This window comes from Lampetra planeri, chromosome 46 (assembly GCF_965212315.1).
Source record: "Lampetra planeri chromosome 46, kcLamPlan1.2.h2, whole genome shotgun sequence".
Taxonomy (NCBI): domain Eukaryota; kingdom Metazoa; phylum Chordata; class Hyperoartia; order Petromyzontiformes; family Petromyzontidae; genus Lampetra; species Lampetra planeri.
In genome coordinates, this window is record NC_136152.1 from 6198298 (window position 1) to 6220657 (window position 22360).

At 47.1% G+C, this 22360-nt stretch overlaps 1 protein-coding gene across 1 annotated transcript in view; it reads right to left on the reverse strand.

The window, feature by feature from the left end:
* The window catches only part of LOC144733355 (phospholipid phosphatase-related protein type 5-like), a 49607-nt gene that overhangs the window by 22475 nt on the left and 4772 nt on the right, over positions 1 to 22360 (reverse strand). The window contains exon 3 of the mRNA XM_078615216.1: positions 2065 to 2253. Coding sequence (XP_078471342.1) covers positions 2065 to 2253 — 189 coding nt within the window. The remainder of the gene's footprint in view (positions 1 to 2064; positions 2254 to 22360) is intronic.

Here is a 22360-nt window from a genome sequence, read left to right on the forward strand (position 1 = left end):
ACAAATGTTGCATTGATGAATTGGTTCTTGCTGCATGGAATGTTGAACATCCACCACCGCACATGGCGAGCAACAACCGATGCTCATTTGAGCACAGTGATACTTACTTTAACTTGAGCGAAACAGAAACGCTGAACAGCAGGTGACTGTCAATAATTACGCATCTCAGATAGTGAATTGTGTCGGGATGCTGCCGTGGTGTAAGCGGTTCGCGGACTGGACTAGCGGTCCAGAGGTCGCCGGTTCGATTCCATCCGTGGTTGAAACAACGGGGGACAAGATTCTGACAAGTCGCCTGATGAAGCCGGTTGTAATCACCAGCGAAACGTCGTACTCGAATTGCAAATGTTGTGGGTTTACTCTCCGACACGCTGGTGTGCTTAAGAAGTAACTAATTGGCACGTTTTTGCTTACGTGACAAACATTACTAATTGGCCGTGTCGGCTGGTGGTGGTGGGTTAACGACACATTTATATTTAAGGGATCTAACCTAACAAAAAAACAGATGTTACGGGAAAGATTATTAACCCCCCCCCCTTTCCTCCCCACTCACTGCCTCTGACCATCGGGCACTATCAACGAGTAGATCGGCAGATGACATGTGGTGGGATAAAGTGTGAGTTACTTCCAAGATGCCTGGGCCATTGTAGAAATTGAGGCCAAATTACCATCGAGAGCAAGGTCCTCTCGGGCTCCCCCTCGTGGAGGCTCTTCCGCCAGCAGTGGCGTGAGGGAGCAATTGCAGCGCTGCGCCTTTACCTTCGTCACTTTTTAATACGTAATATAAAGAACTATCTGGTTGCGATTATATTAAACGTACAACTGCCCACCTTACCTTACTGCGTTGCTCTATTCGAATTTAAATTAGCAGTGTGACAATGGAGGTCACTTTATTTATTTAACAAATTCATCAACTTCCACGGCCAGAGTAATTCAAGACTAATTCCCCATTAAACCCAAATTAATGTTCATCCCATTACATGGCACACTCGGCAAACAGCAACGATCGACGAAAATTAGCCCAACATCTCAATGCGGAAGGTCCCCTTTAAAGAACGTCCCGAGTTTCTCCGACTTAAATGCATTAAATGTACACAGCAGTTGCTTAGTACAACAACATTAACACTGCACGAGATAAGGGACAGTTGAGAGCCACAGAGAGATATACAAAGGCGAAGATCCTCCATATAGCCTCCACTGGCCAAGTGCTCTTAGAACCTTTGAAGGCCGACACGGCGCGCAAGATTGTGTGCGGCGTCGTACGATCACCACCCCCGGCCGCCTTTGTCTCCCCAACACTCGCGTTGATACACAGAGCAGCGGGTACTTAGGTGAGGCCCAACACTGGTTCAATAGTCGCCACTGATGTTAGCCGTGACCGGTAATCGAACCCCGGCTGCCGGGTCCGTTAACGTAGCAGCGTTAACCACCGCACTACCCATCCTCCACAGCTTGATGAGGTTATGGGGGAGTGGGAATCTCAGTCTTTGTATCGCTCAAATTGCATTACATTGTGATAGTGAGGAAGCAAGCACCCAGCTGTGAGAAGGAATGTTAACTGCGGAGAGAGACAAAAATCTGTCATGGATCCTTGACAGACCATTGGGGTAAGTGCTGTTGGTGAGCTGTAATAAGGGGCGGAACAGCGCACAAGGCGATGCACAGAGACAAATATCTTCCGTTAGAGCCTTAGCAGACTGTTGATGCAAGCGCTGGCAGAGAGTTGCCTCTGAAGGCAGGTACGGCACACAAGGGCTGGTTTGGCCAACATGATTAAACGCCGCATGAGGCACTCATTTAAGGCTGAGTCGACCTAGGAGAGGTCCAGGACCGGTTCAGATAATCGTCACCGGTGTTGGCCGTGAGCGGGAATGGAATCCGGGTCGTCGGCTTCGTAGCGCAGCGCGCTAACCCGCTACACTACCGCTCCCCACCAAAACACAAAGACACACACAGAGACACACACACAGAGACACACACACAGAGACACACACACAAAGACACACACACAGAAACACACACACATAGAGACAGAGAGAGATGGAGCACAAGCGCTTCACCTACCAGCAGCACAGGCAGGCCGGCAGTCAGCGAGTAGATGAGTACGGGCGGGATCTTGCTGCGCTCCTCGGGGCCCGGGTAGGGCTTGCTGAGCTCGGGCGCGAAGCAGAAGAAGCCTTGCACGTGCACGGTGAAGGTGTCCGTGAACTCAAAGTAGTACGCCAGCATCACCACCCCGGCCATGATGACGAGCTGGAAATAGAGCATCGCCAGGCCGTGACCGCGCGACCAAGGGCAGCACCACGACGGCGACGAGAAACGGCGGCGTGAGACAGACATCGACTGCCTCCCGGCAGCCGATCCTCAGCCCCCCTCTCTCTGTGCGCACCGCCCCCTCCCCCCCCGCACCACCACCACCACAGCCGCTGCCTCTGCCGCCCTCTCACGCCGACCGTTCTCTCCCCCCTGGAACCTCACGATGAGATGGCCTCGTGGCCGCCAGCGAGCCTGTTCCACCGTGGTAATGCGAGGAGCGAAATGCAGAGACAGGAGGGGGGGGGGAGTGGATGAGCTGGGCACACGGCTGAAGCATTGCGCCACACATCCAACCTCGTTACTCTCACTTCCATGCATGCGAGCGCCCGGATTTTTTTTTTCGCTCCCCAAATGGCCTGGATTTATGCGAAATTAAATAAATATTTTATTCACTTACACGGGGTTTATGCTCCGAGCTAAACAGCTGACTTTTCTGGGAAAGAATTGGCTCGAAGCAAAGGCCACTGTCACTTTTGTATGGTTTAAAAAATATATAATGATAATGTTCACATTTCGGATTCTTTTATAACATTTTTGGGTCGACTCGCGCAGCCGCACACGCCCACTCTGGTGAGTGCGCTGATCCATCAACCCTGGCGAAAAAAAATATGAGTTGACAGGGAACGATAAATAAGAAACAATACCAGCGTGAATGAAATTCGGAAGAAAAAAATACATTTGGAGGATGCAGGTTAGATCGCTTTGGCTCGGGATTGAAAGCCAGTGAACTGGTAGTTTACGAAGTGGGAACGCTGCATAACAACATCCCTTCACCCACTGAATGGCAACCATCCAATGTTTATCTGCCAATTCCAGAAAATGGCATTGCGAGCCACTCAATTGGAATTGCCTCCGGACCTAAAGGAGTGAACGTGAACTTTACTTTAGTTTGTCAATTAAACTAACATCATTTACGGCCGAATAATCAGCGGCTAAAAAATGTTTTAGCTTCATGTACACGTACCAACATCTACAGCCCTGTGTCAATCCACTGCTGGATGAGGGCCTCTCCATTCAGTGAGGTGCTTGTAGCGGTCAAATTGACCGTGCTTCACCACGCTGGTCACTGCTGGTCGGTTACAGTGCGGAGCACGTGAAAGTGCGGATGCGCTGCGCGGAAATTTCATTTGCTGCGCTGCCACCAGTCACCCTGGCACACTGTAATACGTGCGTCTATCCAGGCTCAAAGCCTGCTTAGCTTCAAAATCATGGCGGTGGCTATGCACGTTGCCCGTAATCCAGCACTGCAAGAGGCGAGGTCTGCTAGATCGTAGGTGTGGAGGTGCTATACCCTGGCTTGCTAGGAGAATACAGTACAGAAAAACAATGTGGACTCCACCTGGTCAGTCTGTATGGGATGTTTCAGTTTTCAGTTTAATTTATTTGGTATAGTCCTGTGAGCCAATCGGCTCTTAAATCGGGTGCAACCGCAACAAACAAAAACATGAACAATAAACATCTAAAAGTGACTACGCGCAAACAGAAAAATCCAGGAAAAAACAGCAAAGTCTTCCAGAAAAAGCACCGCATTTCAACGCTGTGTGCAAAAATCCCAGTGGGACGCAAGTCAAACAATAACTAACCATAAGACAATTTAGATTAAAAATTAAAGTTATCAGTCTAACTCTGTACAACAAAAAAACAAATGTGACTAAACCAAAACGTTTTCGAAATCACCAAAATAAAGCTATACAAGCAATGTAACAGTTACACCATTGGAACCTCATTTGCCAGTAAAAAATATGATAATTGGTTTTTTACCCTTTTATCTGGCAACAAAACTGACACCTTTTTTTTGTTGCCAGATAAAAGGGTAAAAAAACCAATGATCAATGTAACAGTGATCATAGCATCTGTGTTTCCCTCTCGCACGCGTGGATTTTATCCGGGTGCTGCGGGTTGCTCCCACGTGTAGTCACTCATTGATTGGCCGATAAACGCCCGAACATATATCGAGGACAGCAGAGCTTGGGGCAACTGTTGGCACCGGCTCACCGCGTGGCTTTCCGCTCGTCTGTGGTTCCTCCTCACGCTTCGGAGTCGAATACTGATGCGGTGCGTCACAAGTTGAAATGATCATCTCAGTAAAAGAATGAATGTTATTTTTTTCACGAACAATATTTGCACGCAAAACAAGCAAATATAAAATACCAATGTTTTTACGTTTGTTTCTCTCGCGCTTCTCTAGACTGCTTTTTCAGGAGGGTTCTGCGCTGGAACGATTCACGCAACATTGAACGCGAGTGTTTGAAGAACTCAGACAAAATTCATAACGAGTGTGTTACACTCAAAACTCTGCACAGATGGATTCAAGAAGCCACCGTTATACTGCCATATGGTGGCCACCTCACAGACCCTGGAATTCCCAGGCATTCTCCCAGGCAAGTGCCCAACCAGTACTAACCTTTCTTAATGTGCGACATCTAACGAGATAGGGCGTATTAAGATACAAGGCTCCTCCTGCATGTATAAGTTGGCTCCTTCGCAAATAACACCGTGGCCTTTTGAGGAAGAATAGATAATAGGCGACGTTTCGGGGCAATGGCCATCCTTCATGGTTCCTCACGTGTTATTGCAAGGAGCCATTGCCCAAAACGTACTGTTGGCGACGTTGCAGGCCATGTACCCTTCTTCAATGCGCACGAATAATCGTGAAGAAGAGCCATTAAATGAAACATCACCTTTTATATATTTTTACCTTTTAAGGCCACAGTGTTGTCGACGAACGTGTTCAATGAGTGTGTGTTGTTATTTGTGCTTGTACACCACTGCCAATGGCGGTATCACCAACTGACTGTTCTTTGGTGCATGCTTTATGAAAGCCAGGAGATTTAAAACGACCCATTGAGACGTCAAACAACACTGCCTCTTAAATTTCGATTTAAAGCTTTCGTGACTGCAGGGATTCATCTTCTTGGTTCTTACGGTAAAGTCACGTAGAAGGGAAGTGATAAAATAATAAAAAAGAAAACATAATAAAATCTAATATTTGATTTTATTATGTTTTATTTTTATTATTCTACGTGACTTTACCGAAAGAACCAAGAAGAAAAAACACTGCCTCTTTTCAAGGGCGACCTGGGTTAAATGCGGGATCGTTGGCTCGTAAAATGTTTCGCATGCAAGCCTGTACCGCTAAACGCACAGCAAATGTGGTCTCACTGGAACCAGAGTGACTGTCACAATCTTACAAAAAAATTGGTCGATTGATTCAGAAGAAATGAAAACGTTTGTTGTATGAAAAGCCCTTGATGTTTAATAAAATCACGAATTGAAGTCAATCCATTGATTAAAACACTTGTATTCATTAACTGCTTGATTTTTATTATAGCGCCCTTTGGATGATGAGGGATAAGCATCTTGCTGATGTGTTTTCAGAGTAATCTTTACTCGTTGAAAATGAAAAAATCGAAATCAATGAAATACACCCACATTTTCAGCTCATCCCTTGAGACTCCACAATTCCCCTCTCACGCCATCAGTGCCAGGAGGGCCCTCACCACTAGAGGACGCTCTGGAGAACCCACCTCTGCGGAGTGTTTTGGCCTACTCTTCCATTTTGGCCAGACGTCTCTTGGAAGAAGTGCGAGTACCTACACTCTACCCCACCACACGTGACCTACCGATCGACTGACTGTGCTTGTGTAGTGTAATAGCACCGGCTGGTGGACAGCGGCGGCAACTGCGGTGGGCAGACAGTACACACGCCGGTGAGGGTGTGTTGGCAGAGTGGAACACTCGGGCAAGGGTCACGGACGACCCCATCTTGAGGCCCCTTGAATCTGCTAGCGGGTTCGAGAAGGGAGGCGCGGTCAGGGGGCGGAGCCAGGCCGCGCTGGGAGCATAAAAGGAGCCGAGAGCGGGGAGCTCGAGGCTGCCGGTTCTGGGAGTGGACTCGTCTCGTCGTCGCTGTCGTCTCGTCGCCATCGTCACTGCCGTCTCCGCTAGATATTGCGCTACGAAAGATAGCAGTTGGCTGTCTAAGTCAGCGCCGTCAGTGTTAGACGGCCGGTGTTGTGCACAGGCTAGGCTGAGCTACTGTGGAGAGTGTGTGGACAAGACCATGGAAGTTGTGGTTAATAAAAAAGGTGCCCCCTATAAACTCTGAATCGTTGACACTACACTTGTACCCATTTATACTGCTAGGTGGACAGAGGCGGAGGAAAAGCGATTTTAGAAACTCACACTGTTGTTTCTAACACTAAACTACTTTTATTTTACCAGGCAAGGCCCACTGAACTACACAGCTCTTTTTCAGAAGCAAGCTGGCTATTACATATGATAGCTCAACAAAGTGCCTATCGTCACGTGGACATTTACAGCAGTAGTCAAATACTCGCTAAACGCATGATGTTGATTCTAAATATGGAGGGAAAACCCGGAGGACCCGGAGAAAATCCACGCGAACACGGGGAGAGAGACATGCAAACTCCAAAAATACAACAGGTATCATGGTTGAATCCACGCCCTCCTGTATACCAGGCGAGGTAGTTAACATCTCACTGCCGTTTCAACTGCAGCGCCAGGAGATCGATTCAAACTGGCGACCTCTGGATCGCAAGTGCTCTGTGGCCTAACCCATCACACCACCGTAGCAGCGTCCAAAATATTGAACGTAGAGAAAAAGGTCGCAGTGTAGCCACCATGGCGTGAAAAACAGCATCCTGAAAGCCACAGCGAACAGACAGATGGAGCCGGGTGTTTCATTCGGCATAGCGGTGACATAGCACGCGCACGCACGCAGACGCGCGTGCACGCACGCACGAAAAAAGATTGCTTCTAAAATCTCCCGTTAATCCCTGAATTAGAGCACAATATTCCTAGGCTTTGCTTACATTTCCGGATGAGAGTGTGCGAGCGAGGATGCTGGTGTGAGCCGTGCGGAAAAAGTTGATCATTGTGGACTGGAAGAAGTGGCACGGGGATTCTATCGCCGTTCAGGCCGCGTGGAAGACTTCGCGACTCGGACAGCTGCTCAAGGACACGAGTGTGGGCACCATCCACACCACCCCCCACATCCCCGCCACTTTGCCAGCCTGACATTTGCCAAGGCTCACGATTCGCACATTTCAAAGAGACGTGTAATTTGTTGTGAACATGCAGCACATTACGGATGGTGCCACTGTGCTGTAACGGTTGGCACACAACATTTACATTCCAGAGGTGACCAGATCGGATTTTAAACCCTCAACGCCACAGCAATTTGATGATGATGGTGGGAGGAGCCCTGGGCTGTTGTAATGTTTTGTGGCCCCTCTTTGTACTATTAATTTCCTTTCCTAAGCTGTTCTAGCAGGATGCTGTCTTGGGTTCGAAGCTGGCTAAACAAATGAACTTGGTGCAGCGGTTCAACCCAGAGGTCACCCATTCCATCTCTCCCGGTGCGGCAGTTGTAACGATGGTGCTAGTTTCTTACATTCCCCCCCACACCACCCACCGCCTCTGTCCACTCAGCAGCATCAACGGGTTCACCATGGTCAGTCGATCGGCAGTTCGCACGTGGTGGAGCAAAGCGTGGGTGCTCCCAACCTCTTCCAAGACAGCGTGGAAGCAAAGCTCTCAGGAGCTCCACCGGGCAGAGACTCGTATTGCAACCTTTTGCAGGATATGCTTCGATTATGCAATAAAAACACACGGAGATGTGTGGGTCACGACTGTCGATGTACACGTGCAAATGTCGCGCGCGCGTGTCTATGTTAAACTTCTTTTGCACCGAACGTGGCCAACCGTGCGAATCAGCTCTACATCAATCCACCGCTATGGAGGATGTCTGACCGGAATTTCACCACACTGGTCAGTGAAGGTTGGCGAACGCGGGCAGGACAGATGTGCAATACAACAGCACGAAATGTTTTCTTTTCATGGCGCTGTCCTCAGCCACTGCTGACTTCCTGTAAAATGGAACTAATTTTCCCTATGCTGGAGGGAGCCGATGGACTGAGTAGGCTCCCAACTGGGGTTTTAATTTGTCCCCCTCCATTTGCGCGTTCAAGTTCTAAACCATGTCCCCTACTGTATACAAAAGTGTGGCCAAAGCGCAGCCCTGTAATTACCAGCTCAAGTCACTGCTGGCAGAAGGGCCTGCATTAGAGGGAGCACTCAAGAGGCACTATAAGAGGGCATTTTGGCTTAACCGCTCATTTTTTCGCAATGCCAAAAAATCATTAATGTCATGTATCTTCAGGTCACCAATTCCCAGACAAAGAGATCGGATAATTCCATAAAGCTCAATCTCTAGTGGTCGCTGTACGTCCTCAATACACAACGAGGGATTATGATGGAGAAAGGGTGATAAAACGATGCTTCTATCAAACTATTAAACAAAACAAAAAAAATTACCAGATAAAGTTCACTGAGCTGTATAAGTCTTTTGCAGAAGCGACCTGGCCATAAATGATAACTCAACGAAGTGGCTTATGTGGAAATTTGTAGCAGCCAAATTCTCTAAATGCATGCTTCTAAATGTGGAGGAAAGAACTGAACACCCCGGATAAAAAATCCACGCAACCACGGGAGAAAGAGACACGCAAACTCAAAATACACAACAGACGTCAGAGTCGGATCGAACTCACGACCCCCTGCATGCCAGGCGAGGTAGTTAACATCTCGTCACCGTGGCACCCCCATCTCATCTGCACTTCCCTCCACATCCGTACTGGGGCCCCACATGCAAATATGCCCTCTAAAATACTAACAAATAATTGGGTTAAAGCCATTATCATTATAGCTCGCTAGAAGAGAAAAAAAACTCTGCTTCGGTGCCCAATATAATGTGGCTCAGGATGTGCCGAAATAAGTTCCAAAGCCCAATCTAATGATGGGTTTTATTTCGTGCAGTCATAGTCGACTGGTCTGCGACCATCGACTTGCTTCCCCTTGAGAACTCGGTTTAATCTAGGATGGCTGAAACTCGGGCTCAGAGACTAGATTTCCCAGCAGCGCTGGCTCCCTATCCCGACCCGAGCGCCACTTGGCCATCTCCAATACAAACAGCTCTTTAACGTACAAAATCTACAGGCAGATATTTGGCCTGGCCGACCGTGAGAGCATCAATCGACACAACGGAGCATGGGGAGGTAAATGTAAAAAGAACGATGGCTCGTCTGCATTTCCCTTCCCCACATCTTTGTTTGCCGGAGCCGCACGTCCACATCTGCTCCCTCAAAAAAACGAAACGAAAAATTGGGTTAAATGCATTTTTTAGCTCACCGGAAAAGGATTCTGCTTCGATGGCCAATAAAGTGTGGCTCGGGCCGAGCCCGAAGCGGTGAAGAGGCTGCAAGTCTCATCGCGTTACGCTGGTAGCCCGCAACGTGGCACTCCGAATAACGCCACGCTCGCTCAGGCGCGGCACAATTACCACGTGAAGGGCACTGGGACACGAGCCGTGGAATGCTGCTGCTGCTGCATGCAAAACATACTCGGGTCTTCTTCTGCCACGATGATAAAAATAAAATGTCTATACTCTCTGGTTCTTTCGGTAAAGTCACGTAAATAGACAAAAGTAATCAAAGAAAACACGACGTTTCGGTCGCAACACAAGCGTCCGTCTTCAGGTGTGAAGAAGGTGTCAAGACGGACGCTTGTGTTGCGACCGAAACGTTGTGTTTTCTTTTATTATTTTTTCTACCTACGTGACTTTACCGAAAGAACCAGAGAGTATGAATTCCTGCAGTCACGAAAGCTTCAAATCAATATAATGTCTGTCTCCCTCCCCCTCCAACTAAAATACTCTCGTCGGTCACATTGTATTTCCCCCTTGCACAAAACCACGGACGTTGTCACGGTCGGTGCAACGGTCAGCCAGCCAGCACGCTCGACTCGATCTCCCGGCACGGCAGTTGGCACAACGGTGCCGGTTTCCTTAAACCCCCAGAGCCTGCATCCACGCAGGAGTGCGAACGGGTTACGCCGCAGCTTCGTCGATCTGCAGGTCGCGTGCGGTGGAGTCAAGGGTGGGCGATCCCACCTCTTCCGGCGTGGAAAAGGATACCCATTATTCCCTGCGGCGGTGATCTGTCGAATTCCCCATCGTGGAGAACGTCCTGCCAACAGTGATAGGAGAAAGCAGGTGCAGGGCTGCACCTTTACCGTCTACTGCATGAACTTAGATACTTTGGTTCTTTCGGTAAAGTCGTGTAGATAGAAAAATAATAATCAAATGAATAAAAATATAAATAATATTATTCGAACTGCTTTTTGTGTTCAGCTTGTTGTCCTTCATCCGCACCTCTGATGAGCGCGGTTGGCGATGTGCCGTGCGAAAGAAGCTGAACAAACATACACAATATAGATTGATGTCAATTCACGTCCACAAATATTTCATGTTGCCTTTGAGAGCGCCGATGCCACATTCCTGCCAACAGCCATGAGCCTGATTGAGTTGAGCGCAGCATAAACTATAAACTATTCATTCACTGCCTCGAGTCTGAGAGGGAAGCCCTTAAGAGCCTTGTCAAGTTCCAAGCAGATCCAAGCATCGCGTGCATTGGCTGACAGCTGTTGACACTCAGAATTGGAAAGCTTTTTATTTAAATGACATCTATTACAAGCGGACGATATGTAGTTTAATCGAGGCACTTTTTATTTAGCAATATATAAACAGTTTGAATATGTAAATATTGGGTACGGTTATCTAACAGGTTAATAAAAGGGTTTTGGGGCGGTGGTGCAGCAGTTAGCATGCGATGTCGTGAACCTGGCGGCAACCTGAGTTCAAATTCCCGGCTACAGAGAACATCAGTGGTGAGTCAGGTCTGGTCCTGGGCTATCCCTTGAACAGCCCCGTATTGGTCAGCGTGGTGAAGTATGGTCAAATGACCCCCCGTCCACCCCCCCCCATAACAGCACAGCAAAGAGGAGGCATTTTCCAGCAGTGGACTGATACAAGGGCGGTAACTCGGATTTTACGCCACTGCTCGACCTAAACTTGGGCTGAACAAATGAAACCTTAGTCCCTCAAGCGGATGCAAATTGACACAATACGGAAAAAAAAGGTTCAATTTAATTCACAGAATGCATTGCGTTTGTCGAACACACATTGCTGCCGTAAGCGATTTTGGCCATGAATTGTGGTTAAAGTATTTCCCGCACCTCCGATTAGCACGGTTGGCTACGTACGGTGCGAAAGAAGTTCAGCATATATACATACATCATGTGCTATGGTGCGGCAGTCGCACATTCGACTTGAAATCCAGAGGGGGCCAGTTCACATCCATCCCCTGGCTACGGCAGTTGAAACAATAGGAGGGGCGAATTTCTTAAATCGCCACCGCTCCAACCCCCCCTCCCCCTGAACCCACTACCTCTGGGCCATGCGGTACAATCAATAAGTAGATCAGCAGGTCGCGTGCGATGGGGTGACGTGTGGGTTACTTCCAAGATGCCTGAGGCCAGTGTGGAAATCGAGGTCAAATTTTGCCTCTGGAGGAAGTTTCGCTGGAGCTCCCCCCGAGTGGAGGCTCTTCTGCCAGCAGCGGCGTGAGCGAGCCCATTGCAGGGCCGCGCCTTTAACCCTTCCACCCAGCAGCATAAAAGAAGCCACTGCGCTGAGTGGATGCCACGAAGTGAAGGAAGTGACCGTCGTGTTAGCGACATCTTCCCCAGTCACGTGGTGCTTTCTGATCGTCCGATGTTTCTAATCAAGGCTCAATCTGGGTGGGATTTTTTTGTTGTAGTTTGTATAAAAAATAAAAATCAGGAACACATACCAACTTGAAATGTAAGATTGTAGTATATTGGTGTGGTATGAAATAAATTAAAGACATGTATAGCGCTTGTAATTCATTGCTTATAAAGGGGGGCCCTTTATCTAGAGGATTACTAGCTTAGTGATGAAAATCCCACTGAGGTAAATGTATTCATTTATATATATTCTACAAACCTCAAGTTGACATTCGCCTACAAATCACCAACTTTTTCATTTTCATTAATAATGCGTGTAAAATGTCATGCGAGTCACTAATTGCTTTTCAATCTCCGTGACCAGTGCATCTGACCCGCTTCGGCACGTGGCTTAGAAACGTGTTCAACAGGAGGCGCACAATGGAGATGGAGCAACGGGATCAGCTCGTGTGCAGGTGCATGGTGGATTATTACATCACAGGATCGTGAGAGGTTTGGTAACAACTTCGGGAGGCTTTCATTCAGCAGTCAATTGACCACGACTGATGGTGATGATGTAGATGGTAAGGATGCATTCATTTTATGAATTAATCTCTGCCGAAACTCAGGGCCTTACAACAAGCCCGGCCGCCTTTGTCTCCCCAGTGGTGATGTTTACACACCAAACGAGGTACTCATTTGAGGCTGAGTCGACCTAGGGGATGCCCAGGACCGCTTCAAATAATCGTCACCGGTGTTGGCCGTGAGCGGGAATCGAACTCGGGTCGCCGGGTTCGTAGAACAGCGTAGCGCTAACCGCTACACTGCCGCCCCCTACACTCCCTCACCCGCACAGGCACACACTCACCCGCCCACTCACTCACTCACCCGCCCACTCACCCACTCACTCACCACACCGCAGGTCACAACACTTCTATGACTTCTGATTTTTTTTTCTCCTCGCACCGCTCCAATTTGAAATTCCCTCCCATCGTCCCCTTTTTTTAAAAGTCCATGCAACAACCTTCTTCAGTTTGAATGGAGCCGCTGCTTGTTGCAGGCCGCTTAAAGAGTTGTGTACGTACGTAGAACTTCTTTCGCACCGTGCGTAGCCGACCGTGCTAGCCGGAGGTGTGGATGACAACAACAACCAACAACAACCAACAACAAAATCCAAGTCACACCACATAGGCACCTGGGCACGGTGCCACGCAAGCACTCAGCCACTGATCCAGGCGGGCTGTGGCTGAGTGGTTGCGCTGCTCCGAGGCATCCCACCACGAGCGTTGCATTGACGTCAATGGCTTGCGAGCCTTTGGCTTCGCGTCAAGTGGAAACAAACAAACAACTTTATGGCGAACAATATCGGGTCGCGAGAGCCGACGCTTGAAACTGAAATACTGGACACGTGAAAAAGAGCTTTTAGCTCATCGGATTCCTCCAGTATACACATTCCGATTATTATTCTGTTTGCATTGCCACGTGTATGTCCTTTAGAGGAGAGCCTGCACCAGCAAGCACACGGCAATCTACCAGCCCGTGGGATTTAGACAATTAATCTAGAAAACCACAGGCTGGGGGAGAATTCCAAATAATCATATTCTCTCCCGGCTTTGTATAAGCAGATCATGAGGGGGCTTTAACAGTGTATAATGCCGGACCGAGACACCGTCTAGCTAAAACCATCGTTGATATTCGGAAATGTGTTGTGTTCTATGTATAGATTTGTGACGACCAGAGAAAGCGTGCGAATTGCTCGAGTCGTGTGTTCGTGGGGGAAGTGCCCACACACTCTCTTCAGTGGCAGCCCCCGTGCTGTTTGAGAGGCTCCTGCCCCCCACTCTCCGCCGCCCCCTTCAGAATTCTGATCGTCAAGTCGTCTGATTATACAGAGTGGCCGGAGTGGAAGAGGGCAGCCTAACGACGACCCAACACCGATCATCAATCATCAATCTCCCGATCTCCGGAAGAACAACAACAACAACACACACACTACCACCATCACCACCATCACCACCATCACCACTACCAACATCGATCTCCCGGTCGCCAGAGCGACAACACACACAAAGACAAAGATCCCCCGTATAGCCTTAACAGACTGTAGAAGAAAGTGCTGTTAGCGAGCACCTATGAAGGCAGAACGGCACACGAGGTGGGTGGCCAGCACCACGCCCGGTTTGTAGCGCAGCGCGCTAACCACTACACTACTGCTCCCCACACGCACACACCACTACCAACATCGACCATCAATATCCCAGTCTCTAGAGCAACAACAACACCAGCTACGCCAAAGGCCCTGTTCAGGGTCAAACGACGACGTGCCAGATAGGCCCTGAGACAAGGCTCATTCAGTTGAACATTGAGGGACTCTACGGCGATACAGTGACGCGCCTGCCCTGGGCTTGACCTCCTGAATGTTCAATTGTATTCGTTGCTCTGCATCTACATCAGCAGCCATGCGACAACAAGAAGAAGGCACATTGGCTCATTTCATTCATTGGAACACTTACATCTAAATGTGTTATTTAGCAATTTTTAAAATATTATTTATTTATTAATATTTAACTAATCATGTTTATTCTTCCTGTATGGGTCACCTCAAATCTGTGGTTTGCAAAACTCGACCAAGAACCCTGAAAGAATTGAGGAAAAACACCATTGATGAATGTTTAAAGTTCACACCTGTAATGTTGAAATAAAAAAAGTCCTAAATTAATTTCAAAACATAATTCAAGCATCATGGATTCATGTGAATGGAAGGCAGTTTGGAAATGTGTTCAAATAAGTTAAACAACCCAATATATAATTTGTTCAAATAAAGTTACTCGATGTGTCTTGACTTTTTGGGCCACCCTGTATGCAAACTGTCTGCAATAGTTGGAGGGCCCTGGACACAATACAAACGTCAGTGCAGTTAAGCAGCGACGCGAGACACAGCTAATTGAACTCATTCTGTTTAGAGAGCTACGTTTATTTAAAGTTCGTTCGGCATTAACCGCCGTGCCTAGTCTCAACAGACTGAATGTCTAGAAGGTCTGTCAACGTGTAAAGTGACGAATTACTTCATTTGACGTGGCAACTTTACTTCAAGTGGCAACTTTACTTAAGTGTGGCTTGGGGGGGTGGGGTAGGTACGACACAACGATGTGACCCAAAAGCCAGCAACGAATCGTATTTTTATTTTATTTTCTTGCATCCTGGGTTTGTAGTCCAAATTTCCAACGTACACGGGCTGCTTTTCAATCGTCGACTAAGAGACCACAAGCCTCCGCACGCGCCTCACCAGGTCATGCAACCCAAGTCACCATGAATGGGGCCTCCATCCATCTCACATCCCAGAGATAAGCTGGAGTTGAGCATGGATGGGAAGACTGCTTGGGATTACCGGGCATTGTAGGCTTGGGCTGTGAGGTTGGCAGTCGAGCAGTGGATACTTTGATCGTTACGCCCTCATATGTGTGGACTTTTCCATCTCTCCTCCTGTCTCTTGCAATCTCGCATAATTGTGCGTGTCTTTGGTGACCCGACTGAGACCATTTAGTCACGGGTGACTGGTTTAACCATGGGTGGCAGCCCAGATTAAAACCCAGGACGTCAATGATTCCAGCTGCGACGATTCAGACACACTATGATTAAAATATATTTGCATGGATGTCAGGTGGGGTAGTTTGAGACATACTTTCTACAATGCCTGATCGTTTATGCAAAAACATTTGGAACGCTGTATTACTTATGAAAAGGTGCGTACATGGGGAGTGGTAGTGTAGCGGTTAACACGCTGCATTACGAACCTGGCGACCCGAGTTTGATTCCCGCTCACGGCCAGCACCAGTGACGATTATTTAAACCGGTCCTGGGCTTCGCCGAGGTAGACTCAGCCTCAAATGAGTACCGAGTGTGGTGTGTAAAACATCGCCACCAGGGAGACAAAGGTGGCTAGGCGTGGTGCTGGCCACCCACCCCTTCGTGTACCGTGTCGGTCTTCATAGGTGCTCGCTAACAGCACTTGCCCCAACACTCTGCTAAGGCTATACGGGGGAATCTTTGTCTTTTGATATACATACTGTATTTAAAGAAAAATAAAGGTCAAAATACAGTCCTGGAATTGCATTCGGAAGTCGTTGCAGGCAGAGTGGCCTCCACCAGAGAGAGACAGTCGTTTTTCAGGGCATTGGGAATATTTTTACACGCTGGCCAGATTTGTCTTGGAAGATGTTTGAGTACCCCAAATTTACCCACCAGATGGGACATGCTGTTCAATGAAGTGTGGTGTACCCAATTATACTGCTGGGTGGACAGAGATGATGGGATTAAACAAACTTACACCACTGTTTAAAAATGCTGATACGATAACATGATAATATATTAATTTTTCAGTACTGGTGCCAGCAGTATTGTGCTATGAAGGGACACATTTATTACAAAAAAAATCACGAGCAATTTACTATCCTGCTGTAAATGCCAGGATTGTTTAAGTGGGTGAAAGAAAATGTCTCCAATTCTTATTTAATTTCGATGTAATGTGATGATCAATCAATGACACTACACTACAGGGTTTCCATCAACGTGTCATACATTATCAGATAATTATAATTAGACAGCACACACACTTGGTAGCATGAAGCTTTCATCAAGCTCGTTTCATCCCACTGGTAGAAGTGGGGATGGCCAACAGTCACGAATAATAGCGGAGTGGCAACCAAGGAACTAAACTAAAACTAAACTTGTTTTTTAATTTTACCAGGTAAGCCCCATTGAGCTATTGAGCTCTCTCTTTAACAAGCGACCTGGCCACAAATTATCGCTCAACACAGTGGCCTTATCACGTGGAAATCATAGCAGCCAAATACTCTAAATACATATTGAACTAAATGTGGAGGAAAAAACAGGAGGACCCAGAGAAGAAATACACGTGACCACGGTGAGAGAGAGACATGGAAAACTCTAAATATATAGGCATCAGAGTCGGGTTTAAACCCACGACCTCCTGCATACCAGGTGAGGGAGTTAGCATTTCATCACCGTGGCATCCCAGAAACGCGCCCAAGTGGACGTCTATCGAAAAGATGGAGCTATTAAATCTTCGTGTGTACAATTCATAGGCTAATCGTGAGAGGTGGAAGTATGTATATATGTACATTGCGCTTCTTTCGCATCGTACGTAGCCAACCGTGCTAATCTGAGATGTGGGGGAAGGAGTGGCTTGTCGGTCGATAAAACGAGTACAGCACCACCTTGTGCGCCTGTGGAAACTGCCCCCACTACCCAGAAGTTAGAGTACAGTATAAGGTCGCACGCATTAAGCACAAAGTGCTTGCCACAAACGAACCACAACACCTTGTTGATCTCGTCAAGAAACAGACACCATCACGCAAACTAGGGTCATCCTCACAGCGGCCGTCTGGAACTCTCTTCCTTCCGAAATTAGGAAGCCACTGGAACTATGCACTTTTAGATCTAGATTGAAAACTAATTTCTTTACAACTGCTTTTTGCCTTTAGTTTGTTTTCCTTTCCCCCACAGCTCCGACGAGCACGGTTGGCTACGTATGCTGTGAAACAAGTTCAACATACATACACATGTGGAGTTCCCAGCACTGACTCGGGGCCATCGAGAGGATGAGAGAGGGCCAATTGCTCACTGCAGCCAAGAGGCCAATGGGCAAATTTGAAAGTATCAACTTTGAGCATTGCAACGTTGAACAGCACCGGGGCCTTTGAATTGCCACCCTGCATGCGGCCAGCAGAGAGCGCCAATCACAAAGTGCTGAGCACACTGACAACGAATCAGCACCGCGGCCAGCGACCACACAATCTGCTTCCAAAGCGAGCATATGCGCTGCAATTACAGCTGACGGTTATTTTTTTTATTTTTGTATCAGTTCCCTTAAGGGTCAGCTCAAAGAGTCTCGGCGTTATATACAATCAGCCAAAAATGCAGTGTATGCTTTGCAATTAGAAAACAAAAAATCAAGGCAAGCTGTTTATATGTTTAGTTGCTATATATGTAATGTATATTTATAGACACAGTATCTCCATAAATACATGTTCTATTTTTAAATAATTATCATAAGATTGTTATTAGAACTGCGTGCTTCAGCGTTAGGGTTATGTGAAAGGCAACGTCTTATTCCGCAAATCAGAGGCCGAGCTTGGGTTGATCTTCGACAGCAGACGACGACGACGGAAGGAGTGGTGGTAACAGACAGAGCCGAGATGTTCACCAGCCTCTCAAACCTCGACACAACGCGTCACGCCAATGCCATGGCGGGACACGTGGCAGTTTAGGGAGGTGAACCCCATACGATAAAATCTTGATCACACCAAGAGTGTGCGTGTGTGTTTGTGCAGTGTTATCGAACCGGGCCCTGCGGTTGGCGAGATGTTAACGCCCTCGCCTGGTATGCAGGAGGTCTGTGGTTCATTCCCGACCCTGACGCCTGCCGTATATTTAGAGTTTGCACATCTCCCCGTGGTCGAGTGGATTTTTTTTCTCCTGGGTCCTCCGGTTATTTTCCCAACACATTTAGAAACGTGCATTTAGAGTATTTGGCTGCTATACATTTCCACATGATAAGCCACGTTGTTGAGCTGCCATTTGTGATAGACAGGTCGCTTCTGCAAAAGTGCTACATGGTAGCTCAGTGGTCCTGACCTGGTAAAATAAAAAGTGTAGGTGAAAACATAGAACTAGCTCAAGCTGCTGTCGAATTTCCATTCTTTAATTATTGATGACACCCACAGGGTCAGGATAGGTCAAAATTGCCCTGACATATGACCAATTCTACGGTAAGTGAATTACAGTGTGGAGCACAGAACTTGATCACCACAAAATGTAACATAACCATCATGTGTGGGTTCAGTGTTGAATGTTCTTACACAGCAACACATAAAATAACCAATTGTATTGCCATGTATAATAGGCATGCGTTGATATTGTGCTTCTGTTACCTTTGAACCCCCATGATACATCTGCCCTAATTAGAACATAACATGTAAAATAAGACACTCCAATTGAAAAAAAATCAGACTCTTCTTGAATATAGAACACATCAGTTCATCATTGCGATGAGGCTGATAAATCAGCTTCAAGTAACACTGCTATTGCTTTACAAAGCTGCAGTATTTTTTATTTAAAGCTTTCGTGACTGCAGGGATTCATATTCTTGGTTCTTTCCGTAAAGTCACGTAGAAGGGAACAATAAAAGAATAAAATGTAAAACAATAAAATTCCCACGACGTTTCGATTGCAACAAAAACAATCATCATCAGATGTGTTGCAATCGAAACATCGTGAGAATTTTATTGTTTAATATTTTTTTTCTTTTATTGTTTCCCTTCTACGTGACTTTATCGAAAGAACCAAGAACAAGGCTACAAAAGGCATTCTTTGATATCTTTATTCCTGCCAGAAGAATGGAGAATTTCCACTCCTGGATCAGGACCATTGTCAACTTGAGAAAATAAACAATTCCACATACGCCATGAGAGATGTAGCCTTGGATTCATATTTTCAAAAATATTTTAAAAATTCAAAGGCTAATACAAATGCACTGTAGCCTAATAAAGTACTATTATGACTATTTATGTAATGAAATTACACGGACGATAACGGTGGTGTGACTGACACGGTCCAGGTTTAATTCAGTGCAGTGACTCTACCACGCCTAAGTCATGGGGTTCAAGCTCTAGGTCATCACTCTTCATATGAAGGCCCCCACATGCAGCGAACGAGATGGTCCAAGCCTCGTCACTGGTGACTGCACAGCAATAAAATGGTCCCATACTGTCAATTAATTCACACCTGAGATCTGAAGCTTAGAGAGAATGCAAAAAGACTCAGACAAAGAGCCCCCGTATAGCCATAACAGACTGTTGGGGCAAGTGCTGTTAGCGAGCACCTGTGAAGGTCGGCACGGCACACGAGGGGGGGTGTGGGTGGCCAACACCACGCCCGGCCGCCTTTGTCTCCCCAGTGGCGATGTTTACACACCTTGCCAGGTCCTCATTTGAGGAGGCTGCGTCAACCCAGAACCGGTTCAGATAATTGTCACCGGTGTTGACCATGAGCAGGAATCGAACTCTGGTCGTTGGGTTCGCAGAGCAGCGCGCTAAACACTGCACCGCGACTCACCATGGTCACACAGGGCACACACAGCCACCGGAGTATTGGACGCATCGCCAAACTTTTTGCCTTAGAACACAGGAGGAGGGGGGGGAAGGATGCGTCGAACAATCCGGAGAATTTGGGCTGTGAGGTTGGCACGCTGAGTTCGTGGCCATCGTTCAGACAGTAAAAAAGGGTCCTTCTGCTCGTCTAAAACACAGAAGTGAGAGTCAAAAAAAGGGACACTTTGAAAAACAAAAAGCGCAAGTGTTTCACTTCACGAGAATGCACAGACTCTCCCAGGTAACAACACATTTATCTTATCGTTGCGACACTTGCAGCGGCTTCCCAATTCGTCGCGTGATGCATGCTTCCCTGAGAGAAGACTGGCACGTCAAATGAAGTGCCAATGCTGTACCGCTCACTCAGATGCTGCCACAAGTGGTGTAATGTTTAGCAGCAGCACTTGGGCTTGAAATCCAACAGTCGCCATTCCATTCTTCCAGACACCAGCAGATACAAATTAATGTGCCGACCACAGGAATTGCTTGTCCCTACATAGCACGATACTGCTGGCACCAATACTGATATATTATTATCATACAATCGCGTGATGTTTTTTAAACAATGGTGTAAGTTTCATAAATCCCCCAGCCTCTGTCCGCCCAGCAGTATAATTGGGTCACAGTTACTTTATCAGCAAGTCACGTACGGTGGGGTAAAGTTTCGTGTGTTTCGTTTGCTGTCCTTCCCCCCCACCTCCGATTAGCGCGGTTGGCTACATACGGTGCGAAAGAAGTCCAACACGTAAAGTGTGGGTCCGCATGCTTCTTAGAAAAACGTATTGCCAGAGTGGAAGAGTAGGCCAAAGCACCCTCTGGGGGAACCTCTCTAGAGCTCCGTCTCACGGAGGCCCTACCACCAGCAATCACGTGAGTGGGACATTGCAGGTCTACACCTCTATACATTTGTTTTACCTTTTACTATCAGCCGAGGCAGATATCGCACTGAGAACGAATGCTCCATGTGTATGGGCCAGGGGATCGTAAGATTTACAGCATGCTGACACCACACAGCCAATCGATGGAAATGAGTTCTGTGCGCGTAAATTTCTTCCTCGAGTCAAATTTTAATTCTGAGCCGCCAGGATATTCGAGCCAATATTTTTGATAGCGGGATCTTATCATAAACAGCCTCCTGTGCCCCCCCCTTCCTTAAATGATCTTCTTCCAACCCTTACCCTCTGTGACAAAACTCCGGAGACATTTTTTTAAAACACAATAAAAATTACAGACGGCACGTTTTGGAGTTCATGAGCAACAGTTTCAACACAATGCAATGGAAAGAACACAGCTGCCCTTTCTTTCAATCTAGATTTGAGGTTTTTGTGACTGCAGGGATCCATACTCTTTGGTTCTTTGGTTAAAGTCACGTAGATATAAAATAAAATAAATACAAAATGTATACCTACGTGACTTTACCGAAAGAACCAAAGAAAATGTCCTTTCTTTCGTTTGAAATTTTACTTTAAATGCGCTGGAATGCGTAAGTGTCATTAAAGTGCAAGCCCTTGACAGAAGTACTGGAGTAATATGTTGAGGAAATGAATGGAACGAGCAGGCACGCCGACTGTTAAATGCGAGGCATGTGCGTCATTATTTAATTTTCGCAATTTTTTATTTGCTTGAGGCAGCATCATGACTAACAATATGTTTAAGCGCTTCAATTGCGAAATACAACCGAGTCCACCGCTTAAAGCAATTAACTTATTAGGACGTCGAAATAATTGCAGTTTGCAGTGACAACAACGACGATGACAAACAACAACGGGGTTTTACAATCATGAGTCTGGAATTAACCTTGTAGCTAGGGTTGAGAAAGCCCTTCATCATCTCAAGTTACTGAACTGAGCACCCACTTTACCACTCACACCACTCGCTATGAAGCCACCAGTGAATGTGGCACCGATAAAATGGCACCTGCCATCGGAAAATGTGAAACTTCCACCACTGGCTCAAAATCACCAGCTAGTTTGATCTGTTGCCCAACACATTTATTTGAGGACGGTGAAACTTCTGACATTCGAGTTGGCGTGACACGCGTATACCGATGCACATTGCCTCCCAACTGCAATCATAACAACAAATTGCAGCCCTTTATCAATCTCCTGCATGCGATGTCAGTTATCAAGGTTGTTTGTCCATACTTCAACAAGCTGGCCAGTGTGGGTGGACCCAGGAGCAGTTCAGATATCACTTGCCGCTGATGCTCACCGTGGCTAGAAATTGTACTTGGTGTGCTGACCACTGTGCCACCACTCCCCCTTGCACGT